Source organism: Amblyomma mixtum, chromosome 9 (genome assembly GCF_055824585.1).
Source record: "Amblyomma mixtum isolate Tamu chromosome 9, ASM5582458v1, whole genome shotgun sequence".
NCBI classification, from domain to species: domain Eukaryota; kingdom Metazoa; phylum Arthropoda; class Arachnida; order Ixodida; family Ixodidae; genus Amblyomma; species Amblyomma mixtum.
The window spans coordinates 119,947,439-119,967,116 of NC_143020.1; the positions used below are offsets into that span (position 1 = coordinate 119,947,439).

At 47.1% G+C, this 19,678-nt stretch overlaps 1 protein-coding gene across 2 annotated transcripts; it reads left to right on the forward strand.

Annotated features, from left to right (window-relative positions):
• The first annotated feature begins 71 nt into the window (after window positions 1–71).
• LOC149331012 (serine/threonine-protein phosphatase 2A 56 kDa regulatory subunit gamma isoform-like) lies at window positions 72–17,956 on the forward strand. 2 transcript variants are annotated; one of them, XM_089561722.1, is made up of 7 exons: window positions 72–227; window positions 352–429; window positions 952–1,302; window positions 6,943–8,063; window positions 10,685–10,757; window positions 11,072–11,176; window positions 17,040–17,956. In XM_089561722.1, the coding sequence occupies exons 1-7, from the start codon at window positions 201–203 to the stop codon at window positions 17,178–17,180; spliced, it is 1,896 nt and encodes a 631-aa protein (XP_089417848.1). In that variant the 5' UTR covers window positions 72–200; the 3' UTR covers window positions 17,181–17,956. The 2 variants fall into 2 exon arrangements, with proteins under 2 accessions (XP_089417848.1, XP_089417849.1); XM_089561723.1 differs by having other exon boundaries at window positions 1,003–1,302.
• The last annotated feature ends 1,722 nt before the right edge of the window (window positions 17,957–19,678 follow it).

Below are 19,678 nucleotides of genomic sequence, written 5' to 3' on the forward strand. Positions count from 1 at the left end.
GCTGTCAGCCGCGCTGCTAGTGACGTCACAGCTGCGTTACGGCTGTTACGCGAGCGATGTGGCTCCGCCATTGAAAGGTCACGTGCGCCCTCCGGACCTATCGCGTCAGTTGTTGGTAGTCTCACTCGCTGGCGGGTGTCGAGTACGCTGCTCCGCACAGTTTGCCCTTTGCCGATGGCGTGTGAACTGTTAATAAAATAATGCCTAATCGGACTGACAAAGACAAGGTGGGTTGAGCGACTACTCTGGCGCCGGCTGCCGCACGGAAAGTGCCGCGCGGCGCGTTTGACACGCGCTAGCGTTTCGCTACTTGTTAGGCTTAATCGTGGCTCGCCCATCCCGGCCTCGCAGGTGCCTGCGAAAAACAACAACTCCGGTACGACAGCCAAGAATGGCAGCGGCAAAGACACGACCGACGGCGCCGAGGAGGTGAGCCGGACGTCTGGTGCCTGTCGTGCCGCGTGCGAGTATGCGGCATACTCGTCTGCGCAACATGGCGGCGGAAAAGCAGGGGCTCGGCTAGCGCGCAGCCCGGGGCCTGTCGCCGCCGCGCGTACGGCCACTGGTGGTCCGCGGAGGCCTCGGGGGTTTCGACCCGAGCCACCGCGGGGTCGGCGTTGGCGAGCGGGCGGCGCAGGCCCCGTGCCGACGCGTCGTCGGCTTGCTCGCGACCGCTGTCGTGCCCGGACCATGTGTGCGGTTTTGACAGACCAGCCGGTGTGGATACGGGTAAACGGCCTCTCCGCAGGTATAGCGTCAGCGCCCGTTGAGAGTCTGCTTCCGACCGGGCCCGCAGCTGGGAGACCCGGTCGTGACCTGTCACGACCGGGGCGAGGCCTCGGCCAGACGTGCCTGTAGCGTCAGTAGTGTTCGGTGCATCTCCCCATGTTCGCGAGTTTGGTAGCGAAGGTGATCGTGTGTCGTGCTCTGTTTCTCGGTGACACATCACAGCACCTGTCGTCGCCCGTGTGGTCTGAGGGCGAACCTCCTGCTGCCGCGCAGGTGAGCCCGGCGTGCAACAACAACAGCACCACTGCCGCCGGCAGCGTGGTGCACAGCAACGGGTCGGGCGGCACTGCGGCCGCGGCGAGAGGCGGGCCCAAGTCCGCTCCGCCGCCGGCCAACCTGGTGGCGAAATGCAAGCTTGCCGGCGCCGCCGTGCCCACGGCCCCGGGCAGCGCAATGCGCAAGGAGAAGCGCCAGAACTCGTCGCGATTCAACGTGAGCCACAACCGCGAGCTGCAGAAGCTGCCCGCGCTCAAGGACGCGCCCCTAGCCGAGCGAGAGGACCTGCTCATTCAGGTGAGCGCCTCGCATTTCTTAGGAACGGTTTTTTGCTTGCGTAGCGACTGACACTCGAATTGGTGTCGCTTTGTACCGACTTGTGTTGAAAAGCAGATCGGAAAACAATGAAACAAATGCAGGGAATGATGCACACTTCGTCAGCACCCGAATTGAAGATTCGAGGAAGCATCTGAACCTTGTCACGTTGTCGGGTACTGTGACCAGTGTAGTAGTGATTCATTGCAAAAGAGGATTCGAATTCCTTGATAATGGGAAACATATGTCTGCTCCATTTGTTTGCTTGTATGCCTTTCTGCATTTTAATGTTCTTGCTTTACACATACAAACGTTAATTACTTTTTGGCTTCATTGAAGTTTCTTCTGCAGACCTTTATCTGCAGAGTTGTGCCAGACATTCAGGCAAATGTTGGTGCTGTAGGCGAGTGGAAAATTTCTCCAGGCTTGGTCTGGGCTGTTGCTGGCCAAGCTAGCATGCTGTAGTCGGATACAACTCAAGGACGAAGCGGCTGATGCCCTTCAGAGGAGGCCCTCCAGCGAATGGCGTCGACTAGGGGTGTGCGAATATCAAAATTTTCGAATACGAATCGAATACGAATACTTGATTCCGAATATCGAATAATCAAGGACACCAAACCACTACAAAACATTTATTTGACCACCCAAGAACATCGCAGTTCAACTATCGATGATTAAATGAACACAAAAGGTGTGCGTGGCTGCACAAAAAGTATCAAAGTGTCGAACATTATTCTTAGAAGAGTGGAAATATCCGAGAGGACGGCTAGTACACAGCACTCATTAAGGCTAGCATTCCATCAGCACAAAAGCGCGTTGCTGGGATGAACGTAAAAGGTTGTCGTGAAAGAAAACCAGCTGCTCCACATGGTCAGGCAGAAGTAGTTCCCTTCTAGCTGAAACGACTTCTCCAGCCACAGAAAATGCCCTCTCACTTGGCACTGACCTGGCACGTATTGCGAGCTACTTCGTGCACAGCTCTGACCATAGCAGCTTCGCAGGTATAGCGACAAAAAAGCTTACCAGTGCAGTCAGCTGCGGCTTGGCCCTTGGAGGAAGGAAAAATTTTCCTTCACCAATGCGCATTGCTCTGGGCGCCGCCGTGTTGTTATGTCTCTGTCGATAGGGCTTGCGGACTGAAATGAACGCCGGTGCTCACAATGAATATTCGGCTACATACGAATATTCGCGCCGGGTCGAATATTCGAAGGAACACGAATACTTGGATTTCGAATCGAATGCGAATACTAAAAATATAATATTCGAAATATATTCGAAAATTTCGAATATTCGCACACCCCTAGCGTCGACCGATTCCTATGACGCTGCCGATTAAGCCGTGGTTATTCCCCATTCATCTGCCCCCCTCCCTCTTATGGCTGGCCTTTGTCCAGTTCTATACATCCAGAACAGGTCCACTGCCCAATCAGAGTATTTGCCTCAGTAACAGCTGTCCAGGATGGCTAGCAGGTGCTGAACATTCTAGGAGGTGCCTGTCTAGCAGTTAAAGCTAGCTATGCCATTTCCTTGCCGGCCTGTTTTGCTCTGTTGCTACTTTACTGCGGCAGTGGTCCTAGATTTGGCCTTTGACTCGAGCAAAAAATGTTCTTTGCCTGGGAAAAAAAAAAGGAAAAGGCTGTGCACATTTTGTAGCTTTATTGATGTCCTTGGGATTATGCTTACTTTAAACGTGTTTCTCGTTGGCTTTGCTTTTTTGGGCAAACCCACAGCGTGTCTGGCTTAACCTCCAGAGCACCTGTAGCGTGCACCAGGTTCCTGTCTGTCTTGTTGTTACAGACCTGTAGTTCATCTTCTGTCTGTCCCATTTTGTCTCTGAAACGATGCATTCAGTGCTGCACAATCAGTCTTCACTAAATTGGCTTGAGGTATTACTTGCACTGCTATGCCTCGGCGTTTTTTCTGCGGAATTTGTGGCCTCCCAACAATGGCTAAGCCCTTTTCCTGTAAGACCTACCTGTATGCCCTTTTACCTCATCAGATTGTGATGTTAGCCATGCTGTTCTTGGTCTTGGAGTGTCTGGGAGTAATTGCACTCAGTGTAATCTTGAGTGCAGTCATGTAAAGACTGCACAGCTCTCAAATGAGTCAGTTTTATGCTGCCCTGGTTGCTTTTCCAGAATGTGTGGGCAGTCAATTTGAAGATATCTTTGTAAGATGTCAAACCTTATAGCGTCATACAAAACACCATTGAGTGCACACTGACCCATTGTGAGGTGTGTTGTTAGAATGTGTACTGTTCATTCAAGTATAGGATGTAGGCATGTGAGCTTGTGAGCGCTTATTCTGGGTTGATTGAAGCTCGGAGATGTGCCTGCACAAGCTCACTTTTGCTGGAGAAGCACGCCTGCAATGTAGGAGGTGTGTCAGGGCCCAGTTGTAGCTTCAGGCCACTGTGTGGAGCTGGCAAGAGAACAGTGTAAGTAGTGCAGCTCCTGGTCGTTGTGGCACAAATCAACATGGTGGTGTCGTTAGCAGTGTTGCTGCTCTCAGTTTGTCCTTCTGAAATTCATTCAGAGTGTGATGGCTAAAGAGGAGTGGTTGAGAATGCACCATCAACTTCACACACCTGTGGATGGAGCTGCTGCTGCATAAACTGTTGCTAATGAACTGTGCAGCAGAAATGTCAAAAGTCATTTGGTATGTAAAAGGATATATATATCTATATACCGGGTGTCCCAGCTAAATGTAACCAAACTTTTAAAAAAGTCGAAGTGTCCTAGTCCAGTGAAACCAACTCAGGGTTGTTCGTAGTCGAGTGGCCTAGTCTTGAGTATTTTTTTCGCTCTTCAAAGTTGATTCATTAGTTAAGTTTAATTATCTAACTTTTTAATTATTAACTTCAGGAAGAAAGTGTCAATGCAAAAGTTTTAGATCACCTCGAAAAACCGCTAGTAGTGCTGTTTCCGTCAAGTTACGATTTACGTAGCTTCATTTATTGGCCTTAAAAGAAAGTTGTCACGTGACCAGCTGCTCGCTCACTTCTCTGCCCCAATGTGCACCCAAAGTCTCATCGAGGAGAGGACTTCAGAAAAAACGGATTTTATTCTTTAAGGCGCGTCTTGGGACGTTGAAGTGGCACAGTTGTCATGTAGAAGCTTTTTCTTATTGTGTGGGTTATGGTTAAAGGCCGGTAAAAAAAACTACTTTACGTAAATATTACTTTGCTGCAAATGTCTCAGTAAGCTGTTTCTTAAAGCGATCTACAACTTTTCCATTGACACTTTGTTCATCAAGTCAATAATTAAAAAGTTAGTCAATTAAGCTTATTTAATTAGTCAACCTTGAAGAACGAAAAAAATACTTCAGACTAGGTCACGCGACTCTAAACAACCCTCATTTGGTTTCGGACGGCTAGGACACCCTGTGTTTTTTAAAAGCTTGGTTACATTTAGCTGGGACACCTGGTATATTACCACAGCTGGGAGGATTGTTTATACTTGCAGAAGGGAGAGGGGAAAGAAGTCTTGTGTTTTTTATCCATATGGTACAAATTACCACAAGGTACATTTTTAAACATCACTTGCTGATGGGTGGGAATCACAGTGCTGTGGTTTTGTGTTATATTTATTTATATATTATTCTGCCTTCATTGTGGCAGAACTGGGCACAGGATATATATTTGCATGTGGCAACCTCTCTGTAATCGCCTGCCTTTTGTCAAGGTGGTGGTTTTGTACAGCCGAAACCTGTAGCCATTTTCCTGCACAACTTACTATGTGAAGAAAGCAGGCATTTGGTGAGGTCTGTTTTCAAACAACATAGGAACAGGATCCATGCGGGCTCTCAAGTGGTAGACGCATACAAGTTTTTCGGTTAGGCATCTTCTTTGGATGAATGGTAAATGGGCTGTAACTGCTTTTTACGTTTCCTCCCTGTCCGGCTAGCAGTCTAAGCTAGGGCATATTCAAGCAGCACAGTCATTCTCTTCCGGCTGCCCGGTAGCTGGCTTTGTTTGAGTTTTTCATTGTAGAATGTTGTTGGCTCTTACTACAGATTTTGTCACTGCACAGATACAGGGGTTGTCATGTGTGCATTGCCCAAATTTTGGTGATTAGCTTTTTGGTGATCGGCACTGCTGGAAGACTAAGTAGGCACTACGAATTTCATCTTTCGATTCGATAGTTGCTCTCTATTGTTTGTGTGGTTGCTGTGTGTTTGGCATTAGAGGCACCTAAAATAGGAAGCCTTAAGTGCAATTATTAGCATTGTCCCATGAAAGCAGCACAGTGTAGATTGATAGAAATGAACACTACCTTCTGTGCACTGTTGACACCATATTGCAGCGTTGATGTTGCAGGTTATTCTAGGGAAAGTCGCTCACACCAAAAACAGATCCTCTCAAGTGGTTGCATCAGTTCATTTGGCCACTCTGTGTGTGGCCTGGCTTATATCCCATTGAAGTGCTGAATGCGGATTTGTACACTCCACCTGAACAGTGTCAAATGCGCGTATAAAAGATACAGTGTGCAGAAATGCGAACACTGTAAAAAGTTTTTGAAATGTGCAAAATCCTCCATTGAAACTTGTCAAGCTAGTCACTCAGATGAACGCTAAAAAAGTTGTTGAGATAGATGCTTCTTCCTTTTACGGTAGCTCTTGTACGACTCTGGTGTGCTGTTTTGTTCATACGAGTTCTTGTGACAGGGTTGAGTCGGGAGCAGTATATATTAGGCCCTGAAGCCAATGTTGAGTCACTGTCTAGAGGTAAGTGGTCTCGAGAGAAATTGGATGTAACGCATTTGTGAGGACAGAAAAATTTTCTGTCCAATCTTCGTAAGCTTCGTTAAAATGTCCCCTCCCCCCCACGCACACACACAATTCTTTTGGACAGTTAGTGCCTGAATGGGGATGTTGCCTTGTTCAAATTTCAGTTTTTTATTTTTTTTTTTTTATTTATTCAATACTGCCAGCCTCCATTTGGTGGCCAAGGCAGGAGCGGTACAAGGATAAATGGTACATCGCGACAAAACAAGCAAGTAAAATGCGAATAAAGAAGCAAAAGCTAACACACAGGGTTTTATAGAAAGACAAAGAGCAAGATTAAATGCACTCGGTTACCTAAAAATACAAAAGAAAGCAAACAAAAGAGCATGAATGAATACACTGCACTTAAAGTGACGATATGACAGCAGATAAAAAAGACTTCTGATCTGTCAAACGGACCACGTCACACGGAAGCCCGTTCCACTCCAATATCGTTCTTGGAAAAAAAGAAAACTGATACGCTTTCGTTCGGCACCGTGGCACCATGATTGTCAAATTGTGTTTATTGCGCGTTGGTTGTGAAGTGTTGTATGCCATGTAGGTCTCAAAATGAATGTTTGTTAAGTTATTAACAATCCCATGCAACATTTTTAGACGGTGCAACTTGCGATGAGATTGAAGTGTCTGCAATTCAGATTGCCTCAATTAGGTTAGTAAATTTCAGTTCTTACAGATGGCACATTGCGAGTTGTCCTGTACTGTCTATAGCAGGAAATGTAGCAAGGTGTTCTGAGGACTATATTTTTTATTCTGTTTGGCGCTTGTGAAGGCTGCGTATCTGTACGTATGGGACAAGGTGCCAATGGGTCTGGCATGCTCTCCTTTGCGCCTCTGCAGAAAATCCGGCAGTGCTGCGTGCTGTTTGACTTTGTCACCGACCCGCTGTCAGACCTCAAGTGGAAGGAGGTGAAGCGGGCAGCACTACACGAGATGGTGGAGTACATCACCTCCCAGCGGGGCGTCCTGACGGAGCCCATCTACCCCGAGATGATCCACATGTTTGGGGTGAATGTGTTCCGCACGCTGCCACCCTCTTCCAACCCCAATGGCGCCGAGTTTGACCCCGAGGAAGACGAGCCGACGCTGGAAGCGGCCTGGCCCCACCTGCAGCTCGTCTACGAGCTGTTCCTGCGGTTCCTTGAGAGCCCGGACTTCCAGCCGGCGCTCGCCAAGCGCCACCTGGACCAGCGGTTCGTGCTCCAGCTGCTGGAGCTGTTCGACTCGGAGGACCCGCGGGAGCGTGACTTCCTCAAAACGACGCTGCACCGCATCTACGGCAAGTTCCTGGGGCTGCGTGCCTATGTGCGCAAGCAGGTGAACCACATGTTCTACCGCTTCATCTACGAGACGGAGCACCACAACGGTGTGGCCGAGCTGCTCGAGATCCTGGGCTCCATCATCAATGGCTTTGCGCTGCCCCTCAAGGAGGAGCACAAGCTGTTCCTCCTGCGAGTGCTGATGCCGCTGCACAAGGTCAAGTCACTGAGCGTGTACCACCCGCAGCTGGCGTACTGCGTCGTCCAGTTCCTTGAGAAAGAGCCGAGCCTGACGGAGCCGGTGATCCTGGCCCTGCTCAAGTTCTGGCCCAAGGTGCACTCACCCAAGGAGGTGATGTTCCTCAACGAGCTCGAGGAGATCCTGGACGTCATTGAGCCGGCCGAGTTTGCCAAGGTGATGGTGCCGCTCTTCCGGCAGCTGGCCCGCTGCGTCGCGTCGCCCCACTTCCAGGTGGCCGAGCGGGCACTCTACTACTGGAACAACGAGTACGTCATGAGCCTGGTGAGCGACAATGCGGCCACCCTGCTGCCGATAGTGTTCCCCGCGCTCTACAAGAACTCCAAGGCCCACTGGAACAAGACCATCTATGGCCTGGTCTACAATGCCCTCAAGCTGCTCATGGAGATGAACCAGAAGCTGTTTGACGACTGCGTCCAGAACTACCGCCAGGAGCGTCACAAGTCAGTCATCTGTCTACTTTACCACTATGCGAGCTCTGTTGCGCGTAGTTCCTCTCTCTCAACTGTAGAGTACCCCAGCTTCCGGTTTCGCCATCTGACTCATCAGACAGCTTTTTGAATGGCAATTTGGGTCAAATCACCTCAAAATGCAACCTAAAGGTAACACTTAGGCATGGACCAGAGAGACGGTAAATGATTTGTGTGCTGTGAATTTTTAAAGAAATCTGGGAAAGATTGATTTTTCAGTGTGGAGATTCAAACCTCTAAAAACGCAGCATTAATCCATTTCAGCCGCCGCGGTGGCTCAGTGGTTATGGTACTCGGCTGCTGACCCGAAATACGCGGGTTCGATCCCGGCCGCGGCGGCTGAAATTCTTTGGAGGAGAAATTCTAGAGGCCCGTGTACTGTGCGATGTCAGTGCATGTTAAAGAACCCCAGGTGGTCGAAATTTACGGAGCCCTCCACTACGGCGTCTCTCATAGCCTTAGTCGCTTTGGGACGTTAAACCCCAGAAACCAAACCAAACCAATCCATTTCACTACAGGACCAAATGAAATGACCACTCTTATTGTTCTTTTATCTGGTCTCATAAAATTTCTCCTATTTGCCGCTGTCTCGAACTGAATAACCGAAAGTTGTCTTGATGTACCGTTGAGAGAACATAATCATGTCTCTGGTACACAACACAGCTCTGCGGATGACTGCTATACAAGCATTGGGCATATGATGGTAGCTGATTGAGTTGGTAGTCTGAAACTTGATAGTCGACAGGAACAATACCAGTCAGCCATGCATCATACTTGTTAAGAGAAGTTTTATGGGTACAGCTTCAGCGCAGGGAATGAATGAAAACTCCGGTGGGGTGGCAGATAGTTTCGCAGATGGGTTGGAGCCACTCTAAAGCTAGTAGCACCTGGGACCAGAACAGATGGTCATCCCATACTGTTTGCACTCTTTCTTTTCTTGTGCTGCTAGAAAATCTATGAGTATGGCTATTTATTTATTTATTTATTTATTTCGTTACTATCAGGGCCGTTGAGGCGTTACAGATAGGAGTGGTAAGTATACTTATACAAATAAAATACATTAAGGAGAGTAGTTAACATAGGTGACGAAGAAGAGCAGATCTAAAAACTTCTGGTTCAGAGATGGAGACGATGCTGTCGGGCAGGTGGTTCCAGTCTGAGCTGGTCTTGGGCAGGAAAGAATAAAAATGCTGGTTAGTTCTGCAACTTGGAACACTCACTTTGAGTCGGCGATCAATGCGAGATGATGCATAACTTGGAACAGCGAAAAGACTTTGTTTTAGCGATTGATTTGTGTAATCTATTTTTTGGAAAGTGAAAAGTCTAGAAAGATGACGCCAGAGTGAAAGATCTGGAAGGTCTAGAGTTCTCTTCATGAGTGTGACGCTAGAGAAACGCGAGTAGTTAGACAAAAAACGGGCTGAACGATTCTGAATTGATTCTAAAGTGTTAATCAGTGACTTAATGTTAGGGTCCCATACAGAAGACGCGTATTCTATTTTAGATCGGACGACCGTTTTGTACAGTAGTAGTTTTAAACTAACCGGAGCAAGTGAAAAGTTACGGCGAAGGAAACCAAGCATGCGATTAGCATTGTTAGTTATGTGTTCGATATGCGTTTTCCATGAGAGGTCATTGGTAATGTATACGCCAAGATACTTATATGCAGAAACAAAAGCTAAGGGGGAGTCATTTAGAATATATGGATGCGGGTTAGCTTTGTAAGGCATTCGTGTTACTTTCATTGCTTTACATTTAGATACATTAAGCTTCATTAGCCAAGTGTCGCACCAAGCAGAAATATTATTAATGTCAGACTGAAGAACCAAGGTATCGGATGGGCTGGAAATTTCTCTGTATATTATACAGTCGTCAGCGAACAACCTGATAGATGATAGAGCCTTTGGTAATGGGGAAAAAAAAAAAGCATTTTATAACGTCCTCAGGCAATTTGTAGCTTGCCACTGGCAATCAGTTTTGCTGTTGCTCACATAGCAAAGTGTACTATTCCACATTGTCAGTTGCTACCTGTGCTTGCAGCTTCCTTGGCTCATCTTTCTCATTTTTGTGACATTATCTAGTCACCTCCAGCTGGGTGGAGCTTGCAGAGGCATCGACAGAGAGCACTGAGTTTGCACAAAACAATGAGTTCTATTCTTATTTCTACACTGAAGCTGTAAATCTCGCATGGGTGTTATTCATCCAGAGGCAAAATGTTTACAACTAGGAAAAAGTTTCCTTCTGACTCATACTTGCGGAGTAATCATTGGTTTAATACTCACACACTGTTCCCTCTTGTATTGGAGGCAGCTGTACTACCAGGCCGGTCTCAATGTGGACACGCACATTTTTGTTTGTCTTAGGAGCGCAGCACGACGTTGATACGTAACTGGTTAGTGACGATGCACATTGTAGGTACCCTTTATGAGGAAACGTGAATCAGGCAGATTGCTTACAATAGCTGAATGTAACAACGAGTTAAAAAATTGTATTCTGTCAACAGATGGGACTTGCATTTGATTCCAGCTCTGTATAGTCTCTTGGTAGTGAGAATTTGTTGTGCTCTTTTGACTAACCTTGCTCGATGATTTCAGCGAGAAGATGCGTCTCAGGGAGCGAGAAGACGCCTGGAACAGGATAGAGAGTCTTGCCGAAAAGAATCCCCAGGTAAGTAAGGGAGTGTTCTGCTTGGGAGTGTTGTGTTTGTGGTGGAGCTCTTCAATCACACCAGTGCAGCGTTAAGAGGCTTTGCATGTCTTTGGCTACCTATAGCGGATGGATTTGGTGCACTGAGATTTTTTCAGCAGTCCCGAGCAATTCATTTCACTGCCACACTTGAAGCGGCAGGCTTGGAGACCTTGCCTTGAATTTTGGAGCGTTGAGGGTGTGCAACGTGGAGTCATGGGGACAAGAGTTTCATGGCTGGTTGTGATGGGAGAGCTCGGCTGAGCAGTGGAGTGACGTGGGGTGTCGCGACGCAGTTCCACATAGTGCGGCCCCTGGTTGGCACCCCGAGCCAGCCCCCCGACAGCCCACCGGAAGACGACGACATGCTCTACGACAGGCTCGAGAAGGAGGCCAGGGAGGTGAGTGCGGTGGCCACCAGTCTGGGACGTTAAACCCCAATCAACCACTGAACCAAACTACTCCCTCTTTACCCCTCTCTGTTTAGAGTGTAGGGTGTGTGGCAGAGGGATGCTTATTAGAGCTTCCTCACAGTGGGCAGTTGACACGAATGACCAGAAGGACATCCAGTTTTTTGTTTCTTGAAAACAAGCATGTCACTGTCTGCTACGTGCAAATTTTGTCACGTCATGCCTTCTGAGTAATACCCGTGCCACACAGACAGATTTAATGCCATTAAGTGCTTACTGCCTTAAGGGGGGATGAGGGGATCGAAGGCAACTTTTCTATTTTTCAACTTAGAGCGATGGAATTTGGCAGACTGGCTTAAAACAGCATCAAACAGTCAGATATAAAGTTTCACAATGACAGCTTCAGTAGGTTCCCTTTTATCGTTGTTTATACGTTGTCCCCACGTTGCTTGCTTGTGGAAAGCCTAGCATGACAAAAAAACAGGCTACAGGTCTGTAAATCCTTTTAATATTTACTAAGAAGTGTGGTGTAAGTCAAGACTCTTAATTTTTTTTTTAATTTCTCTGCTCTTTTTTTAAAAGGACACAATATGCACCTTCTTTTATGTTTAGAATGCATCATGCTCTAATTACCATGTAATAAAAACATGTGAGCCTAAATGGTAAATCTGAGACTGTCTTGACACAGACCACATTTCAGTGATCACAACAAAACAAATGGGGTAAAAATCCATGCACCCATTGCTGTGCTATGCTTTCCACGAACAAGGTAGTAAGCTCAAAACAAACTTCCGAGAAAACAAGCCTGAAAGTTCTAAGCTAGCACACACTGTCTATGTGCAGATACCGACAAATATATTTATTTGGAACGCTTAAAGTTTATTTTTGTGTGAAATATTTCAGTACAACATAGAAACAGTGTTGGAGATGCCAAAAAGTGTACTTTTCAAAAATCGACTTTTTTCACGATTTTCGCGATCTGATCCCCACATCCCCCCTTAAGTTTTAATGGCATTCGTGCGGTGCCACACGCATAAATTTAATGGCATTAGCCTTACTGCCATTCGCGACCTGCTGAGTTTGCCACAACTCATTCGCCCGTGCAATGTGTACTCTCGTTCCCATTCCACGCGCAGAAAAGCATGCAGCTTTGTTAGTGACAACTTCCTAACCAGTAGGAAATGGTTAATTCCTTACTTTCAGTCAGATTAGGCATCAATACCGCATTTTCGATGCGAAGAGCGCCATTTTAACCAGCCTTATTGACGGGTACTCTCGACTCATGTGCTGACATGCGAGTTTATGGCTACTTCTTCGACTTGTAAAGCAGGAACAGTCGCATTTTCTGGAAAAGCATTTTTACAATACATTTGAACAACATTCTCGTTATATTGTGCTCATTAGGAATGTTTATATTCAGATGAAACTTTTGACTACCTTACAAGCCTTATCGTCATCCTCACTTTCGATAATGGCATTAAATGTGGACGTGTAGCACCAGCTCCGAAAATAATGGCATTAACAAACTTAAGCCTTAAGCATTTACTGCCATTTCTTGTGCGCGTGTGGCACGGGTATTACCTTCACATGTGACCTCGATGTTCACAGCCTGGTAAGACATGTCTTGCATGCTGCATGGACAAAACCACAGTGAAAAATGGTTGAAAACGATTTCATGTCTGGCAACCTTTGCCACCGGTGACGTGTTATCTGCTCGGGGCAGCCAGAATTAGTGTTTAACTTCTAGCTAAAATTTGGGCCGACAAGTCTGTCTCTGCGCAGTGCGTTACAGCGCATGGGTGTGAACTAGTGAATTGGGCCTCCCTCGAAAGCGAATGCCACTTGTGGTCGCGAGGGCGGTTGGGAGTCATAATGTACATTCTCCTCTGTGTCCACATAGCAGGAACATTCCTGAGAGGCTTTGGCTGGGTGCAGAACGAAGTGTAGGCACCAAGCAAATGATGCGGCGCCTGCCATGCTCACAGGCAAACTGGCCATCAAGAAGCTCTCAGGGTAGCATTGGTGCTACCTCGAGATTCTTAAGGAAATTTTCAAAGTTTTTCAAAGACTCCACTTGTGGAGTGAATCGAGTCTAGGTTGGTTTCTGAATTAAAACAAGCCTCATGGGCCACTTGGAGTAGAAGTTTGGGTTGAGGTGTGGTCATGAATTAGGCAATATGCCCTGTATTAAAGGGACCATGCAAAGAATTAAAAGCCGCTTGTAAATGTTAGAAGTGATGCTCAGAAGCATTGACACCAAGTATGAGTCTTCGGAACTGAGTCAGCAATTTATTATGAATTTTTAAAAATCGTGTTTTTTAAAATTCGCGGGTCGTTTGGTGTCTTCGTAGGGAGCCATTTTGGAACCAAAATCGGGAAAACAGACGTCACTAGTCCCATGACGTCAGCAGGCCAGCACACGCTGTCATTCACTCGAGCCGCGGCAGCTACGACGTCACGGGCACACTTCCGGTAGCAATGAAAATTGTCTGCTCGAGCAGCCGCGTGACCCCCTCGGGCAAGCGCGAGCCAGCTAGGCATTGCCTTCGCGCGTGTGGTTTCAATTTACCTCTGCCGCCTCTTTCTGTCGCGGGTTCGGGAGCCAAGAAAGCGCAGAGACCGGAGAGACGCTGCCGACGCACGCTGCTCCTCGGGAGTGCGACAACCGGAAGTCGTAAACCGAACGTCAGCGAATGACGTATTCATGGGCGGAGCCCAGTCCCGGGGCTGTTTTCTTTATTTTTTTATGGTGCCCCGCACGCGTGTTCGCCAAATGCAGCCGGTACAGCCAGCGATGACAGCGCCGCCCACCGGCAGGTAGCAGCCACCATTAAGGCTGGTTATAAATATTCATTCAGAACGATGGCTTGACATCGCCGCTATGGCGCAGTGGATTAGAGCCACGTGTTGCGTATGGAAGGTCGGCCGTTCGACTCCGCTCTCTGCACTGTAATTTTATTGTTTCTTTTAAATTTCATTTCTTAATTTTTTACCCTTTTAGGTCGCAAATCGTGATGCTTAGTGCCATATAACGACGTTTAAGATTTTCAAAACATTTTCTGCATACTTTTACACAGATTATTCACAGCGCTGGAACATCAGTTTTGTATTTAAACTAAACATTACATGGTTAGTAACAACACGTTGGTATAGACTTTTAAGCATTATTTAGGAAATAATTATCCCTTTTAGGTAAGCCATTGTGACAATCTTCAGTCACCGTGATCAATTCACCGTGGTTTCAAGCCTTGTGGCTGTACAGGCTGCAGTGGCTGTACAGGCTGCAGTTGGCGAATACGCGCCCCGCACGTACGAGTTGAGGGGGGAGAGGAGCGTGATTTTTAATTGTCTATAACTTCGTTGTTATTGATGCTAGCTCAAAAATTCTTGCGCTGGGGTGACGAGTGATGGATTGCCTATCTTTACTTAATCTCAATAAATTTATTTCATAGTCCCTTTAAAAGCACAGTAATGGCTCCATATCAAGGCCACCAAACTTGCAGCAAACAAACGTCGTATCATACACTTGGACATTGTCTAATCATGTGATGATCTGAGAAATGAAATTTGGGCCACGATATGCATATGCATGATGCCCTGAACAAATGCACAGTGCCGATTAGGTCTTTTTTCTAATTAATACCAGTTATGAAACCTTTGCTCAACATTTAGGCGTGTCTGGTAGTCAGCTTCTAAAGGCTATGAATCAGTTCTCAGCAGCGCTGTAAACTTTTGAACAGTGATGGGTGGCCCAGACTGTTGTGGGTAGTGCGGCAGCAAGGAGATATCCGAATGCAGAATCAATCCTTGTGCTAGATTTTGAGACGTGAGGGGATTTTGCCAGCTGGGCCTGTATCCTTAGAAGTTTCCACTATGTGGACAAGTCCATCTCAGTTCACGCCAGATCGGTTGGAGCTGCAATTGCCAACATGACAGCTACTTAGTGACAGCTCAGCCTATTATGTTATTTGCCATTGTGTCAGTAATTTCAGCGTAAAAGTGGCTATTATGAAACGTGTGCTGTGGGGACTTGTGATTCATATTAAGGGGGGACACTGGTCTTGAAAAAAACATTTTTATTAATGAAGTCACAGTTACGAAATCTTCAGGGAATATGTATTTTTGTGTGCTGATTCTAAATATGTCATTTAATTTCATGTAAAACAATTCCTTGAGCACTTATGCACTTTTTATGCTAGTATTTTGCGGAGAGTTTTGAAGAAAATTTGCTGCGGGAAACTCGCTGAAGTGTATGACATTGGGTTCTCTTGACACCAAGGAATACAATAAGGGTGAAATTGTCTTACTGCCTATCATAGAACTTAAGTTATAGAGTTTTGAAGTTGTCACTTCAGAAATGAGAAGGAAAGTGTGTATTCCTGTTTCTGAAGTGGCAGATTCAGTACCCTATTACTCAAGTTCTATGAGAGCCAGGATGATAATTTTACCCTTATTGTATTCCTTGGTGTTGAGAACCCAATGGCATACATTTCAGCGAGTTTCCCGCAGCAAATTTTCTTCAGAACCCTCATTTCAGCGAGTTTCCCGCAGCAAATTTTCTTCAGAACTCTCCGCAAAATACTAGCATAAAAAGTGCACAAGTGCTCAAGGAATTCTTTTACATGAAATTAAATGACATATCTAAAATCAGCACACAAAAATACATGTGCCCTGAAAATTTCATAACTATGACTAAATTAATAAAATTTTCTTTTCAAGACCAGTGTCCCCCCTTAAAGGATGCAAGAGGAAACGCAGTTGGGTACGACCTAATGGTGGCTCATTGCTAATTGCAATTAACACAATCTGAGGCCACAGCGTCAGCGTTCGCTGTTTTTTTTTTTTGAAGAAGGAGAATGCACCTACTTTAAGCTACGCCAAATTGAACATGTGACACTTCTGGAAAACTCCACTGGCTGAAGGAAAAAGAAAAAAAAACAGATTTTAGTGCACATGCGCAGTTCGTGCTGGTGACAGGTGCGAGAGATGGCAGCAGATCTGAAGCATGCACCTGCCACTTGCACGCGCAGTTGGTGCCTGATCGTGTGTGCGTCATCCGTGTGCATTTGTTTTCAACCATTTTTCTTGGTCGGAGACGAATTTTTGCACACTGCCCAGAGGGCGCCACGTTTGGTGCAAGTGGCAAGTACTGGCACAGGTTACCGTATTTACTCGACTCTAGGCCGGCCACGATTCTAAGCCGAGACCCGAAAGTTGGAGGCCACAGGAAAAAAAAAAACTTACCTCGATTGTAGGCCGGCCGAAAAAACAACTGCGAACAAGAGGTACAGCACGCAAACGACATTTATTGCCAGGAACCCGCTCAGGCTGATCCCGGGCTGGTGTTTGGGTGAGGAGACATATGCAACGCCAGCCCGGGATCAGCCGCTGAAGTCCCGCCCGGCTTGAAGATTTGACGACTGCTCTGCAGCGGGTATAACTTTCCGCTTGAAGGCGGCACTATAATGGCACCGCCTGTTTGGTGCCATGGTGTTGGTGATAAAAACCACGCACGAAAACTTCACTGCTGCGAATGTGCTCACGCCACCGCACGAGAACAGAACAAGGCCAAAATGGCAGCCAGTGCTCATGTGTGCTTTGATCAGTATCGGCTACGGATAGCAACGGCTACGGATAGCAACGGCTACAGTGCTGTCTTTCGTTGGCGTTTTGTGGGGGCGCCACCTGCGTGCTACATTTATTCGTATTTTACGAATACGAAACCTCGAAACGAAATCCTCGAATCTAAGCCGACATAAGAGTTCTACATCTCGTTTTTTTTTTTTAAAAAACTATCGGCCTAGATTCGAATAAATACGGTACTCTAGCATGATGGGGGGTGCTCATCATGCAGGTGACGAACCTGGCCAGTAAGAAGGAGAAGCCCCTGCTGCGGCGCAAGTCGGAGCTCCCGCTGGACTCGCTCACGCTCAAGGCCCTGAGCGACCACAAGAGGGCCGACCAGCTGCTGGCACCCCCCGACGCCCCTCTCTGATGACGACAAGGGCTTATTTATTTGCCTTTATTTTTGTACGCCCCCTCTCCTCCTCTTCCGAGGCGCCTCGCTGGCCAAGGCTGCTGCTGCTGCTGCCACCGGCAACCCACACGTACACACACACACACACACACACACACACACACACACACACACACACACACACACACACACACACACACACACACACTCTCTCTAGACGGAGGGAAGAGGGGCTCAGAGGACCAGCTAGCAACAACAAATGACCCCCACCACAGCTAGGCATTTCCAATAGAGTCGTCGACACCTGACCCGTGTCTCGTTCGCTCAATGGGCCCCTGTTGGGGATCCGTCTCTCCGAGTGGCAACTTGGCGGAGGCGTGCGGTGCATCGTCTCGCGCCCTTGCAGCTGCGCTGTTTAACCCACTAATGCCACGCGAGTCGTGGCATCGCAGCACGTGTGACCTAGTCGCGGCTGCTGTGCCAGGCTTCGTGATCTGCCTATTTCCCCGAGACCTTTTTTCTTCTTTCCTTGACATGCAGTTCGGGCATTGGATTTGATTTCGTCGATGCCTGACTGTGGAGGAGGCTAGTGCCTATGTACGCATTGTGTGCGCACTAAGTCGTTGACTGCTTGACACCGCACCCCTGTTGTGTTGCTGCTTGAAAAGACGGCACCAACAGCATGACAGGACATGGGATGACAAGTTTGTGGCCCACAGCTGTTTGAAAGCCGCGTGGCGTTAGGGTAGTGCAGGCGTAATGCCTAGTTGAATAAAGAATATTGATAATCTCAACTAGTGTTGGGTGGTTGCTCTGTGTTCAGTGTTCTAAATGCAGTGGCATGAAAGTTGATGCCATTTGATTAATAAGGATGGTGTGCTGCCAAATAGCTTTCTTAAAAAAGTACATGTATTCATTTCTCTCGCGTACCATCAGACTAATGTTGCGACAGCACCTGTGTTGCTTTAACGACTAGTACATAATATTGACTGGCAACCCATAGAGTTTCTTACTATTACCTAGAGGGAAAGCTGGCGGCGCTGCACTTCAGCCACCATGGACGCCCAAAGCATCATGGGGCAGTGAGCTACTTGTTGCGAGACAGTCGTAGTTTTTCAAGAACACAAAGTGTCATTACTAAGACGTTTCATTCTGAAAACGCTGTTCGTGTGTGCGCAGACGACTTTCGCGCGAACGCAGTGGGCAAAACCCATAGTAGTGAAAACGCGACGACACACGACGCCAATAAAAGGTTTCACTTTTCCGAAATGCCATTAAAAAACCTATTATAGTATTTAAGCAACAACATCTTTTTTGAAAACATATTTACTTTTAAAAGTGCGCCTGTTAAGTACGAAATATTAGTTTTTATAGTGTTCATTACTAGGCCAATAGGAGAGCGAGTCGTCTCTAATTATGGGCAAACTTTGCACTTAAATGCTTTTCTGCTCGTTTGTTGCAATCATTAGACAAGATATTGAATGTTAGGACATTCGTAGTTATCTAACACCTTTATTTTTCTATTATATTTTGGCCAAAAGTTGCAGTTCCGCAACAAGTAGCTCACCGCCCCATGATGCTTTGAGCGCCCATGGTGGCTGAAGTGGTCTCGAGGGGTCGCCATGCAAACTCCCATAGACGGGCTGCCAGCTTTCCCTCTGGGTAATAGTAAGAAACTCTATGTGGCAACCCTAGCGTTTCACTGTTGCAGACGCTGAGAGTGCAGTTCTTAACATCTAGTATTGTGTGGTGACCTGCACCATGCACATTGATATGCACGGTGCAGTCTTTTTGATAGTTCCACTTCAGCAGCCCACAGTAGTTTGTCCAGGCTGCTGTCTGCTGTGGTTGTGATGCTTCGACACTATGACACAAGAGTGAAACATGCAGTGGCGAAGCCTGCAGCGGTTCCAAACAAGCAACTGTACTGTGGGCATCTGTTGCAGGTTGGTAGGTGGGACTGCAAGAAAATACTAAACACTAAGTGCTTGCAGCCTGCTCTATTTCTTCTGCTGCTGAACGTCTCACGCATTGAGTAGCCTTGCTAGATGAGAGTGAAAAGTGACGGATGTTTTATAATAAGGCAAGTCTTTCACCGTGCCCTTTGTTAGTTGAGAGTGCACTCTAGATAAATGAGCAGCTCGCATCACACCAATAGTGCCCAGTGGCTAAATAGCATGAGGTAGTGCAACTAGTGGTGCCACCGCTTGCACTCTGCGTGAACCGACGAGCTGTTTCTACCTCAGCGAAGGCCTGAGCCGCGAACAGTTATGGCTGTGAAATAATGACCAGCTGAACCTAACTACATGCATTCCAGAACAATGAGCTGCTCGCACTGCATACCAACAGCGCCTAGTGACTAAATAGCATGAGGTAATAAGATTAGCGACGCCATTACTTGTGAACTGCATGAACCTTTGACTTATTTCTGCCTTGGCGTCGGCCTAAGCTACCAATAGATGTCGGTGTACTAGCAGTATAAGGATCACCGATTAAATCTGCAACTTTTGGAAGTG

What these genes read in the sequence shown, in the direction of transcription:
- LOC149331012 (XM_089561722.1), top strand. Translation starts at nt 201, where the DNA reads ATGCCTAATCGGACTGACAAAGACAAG. An exon ending in GAGAGGACCTGCTCATTCAG is followed by an intron (nt 1,303 to 6,942) that starts GTGAGCGCCTCG and finishes GCGCCTCTGCAG; the next exon opens with AAAATCCGGCAGTGCTGCGT. An exon ending in TTGCCGAAAAGAATCCCCAG is followed by an intron (nt 10,758 to 11,071) that starts GTAAGTAAGGGA and finishes GTCGCGACGCAG; the next exon opens with TTCCACATAGTGCGGCCCCT.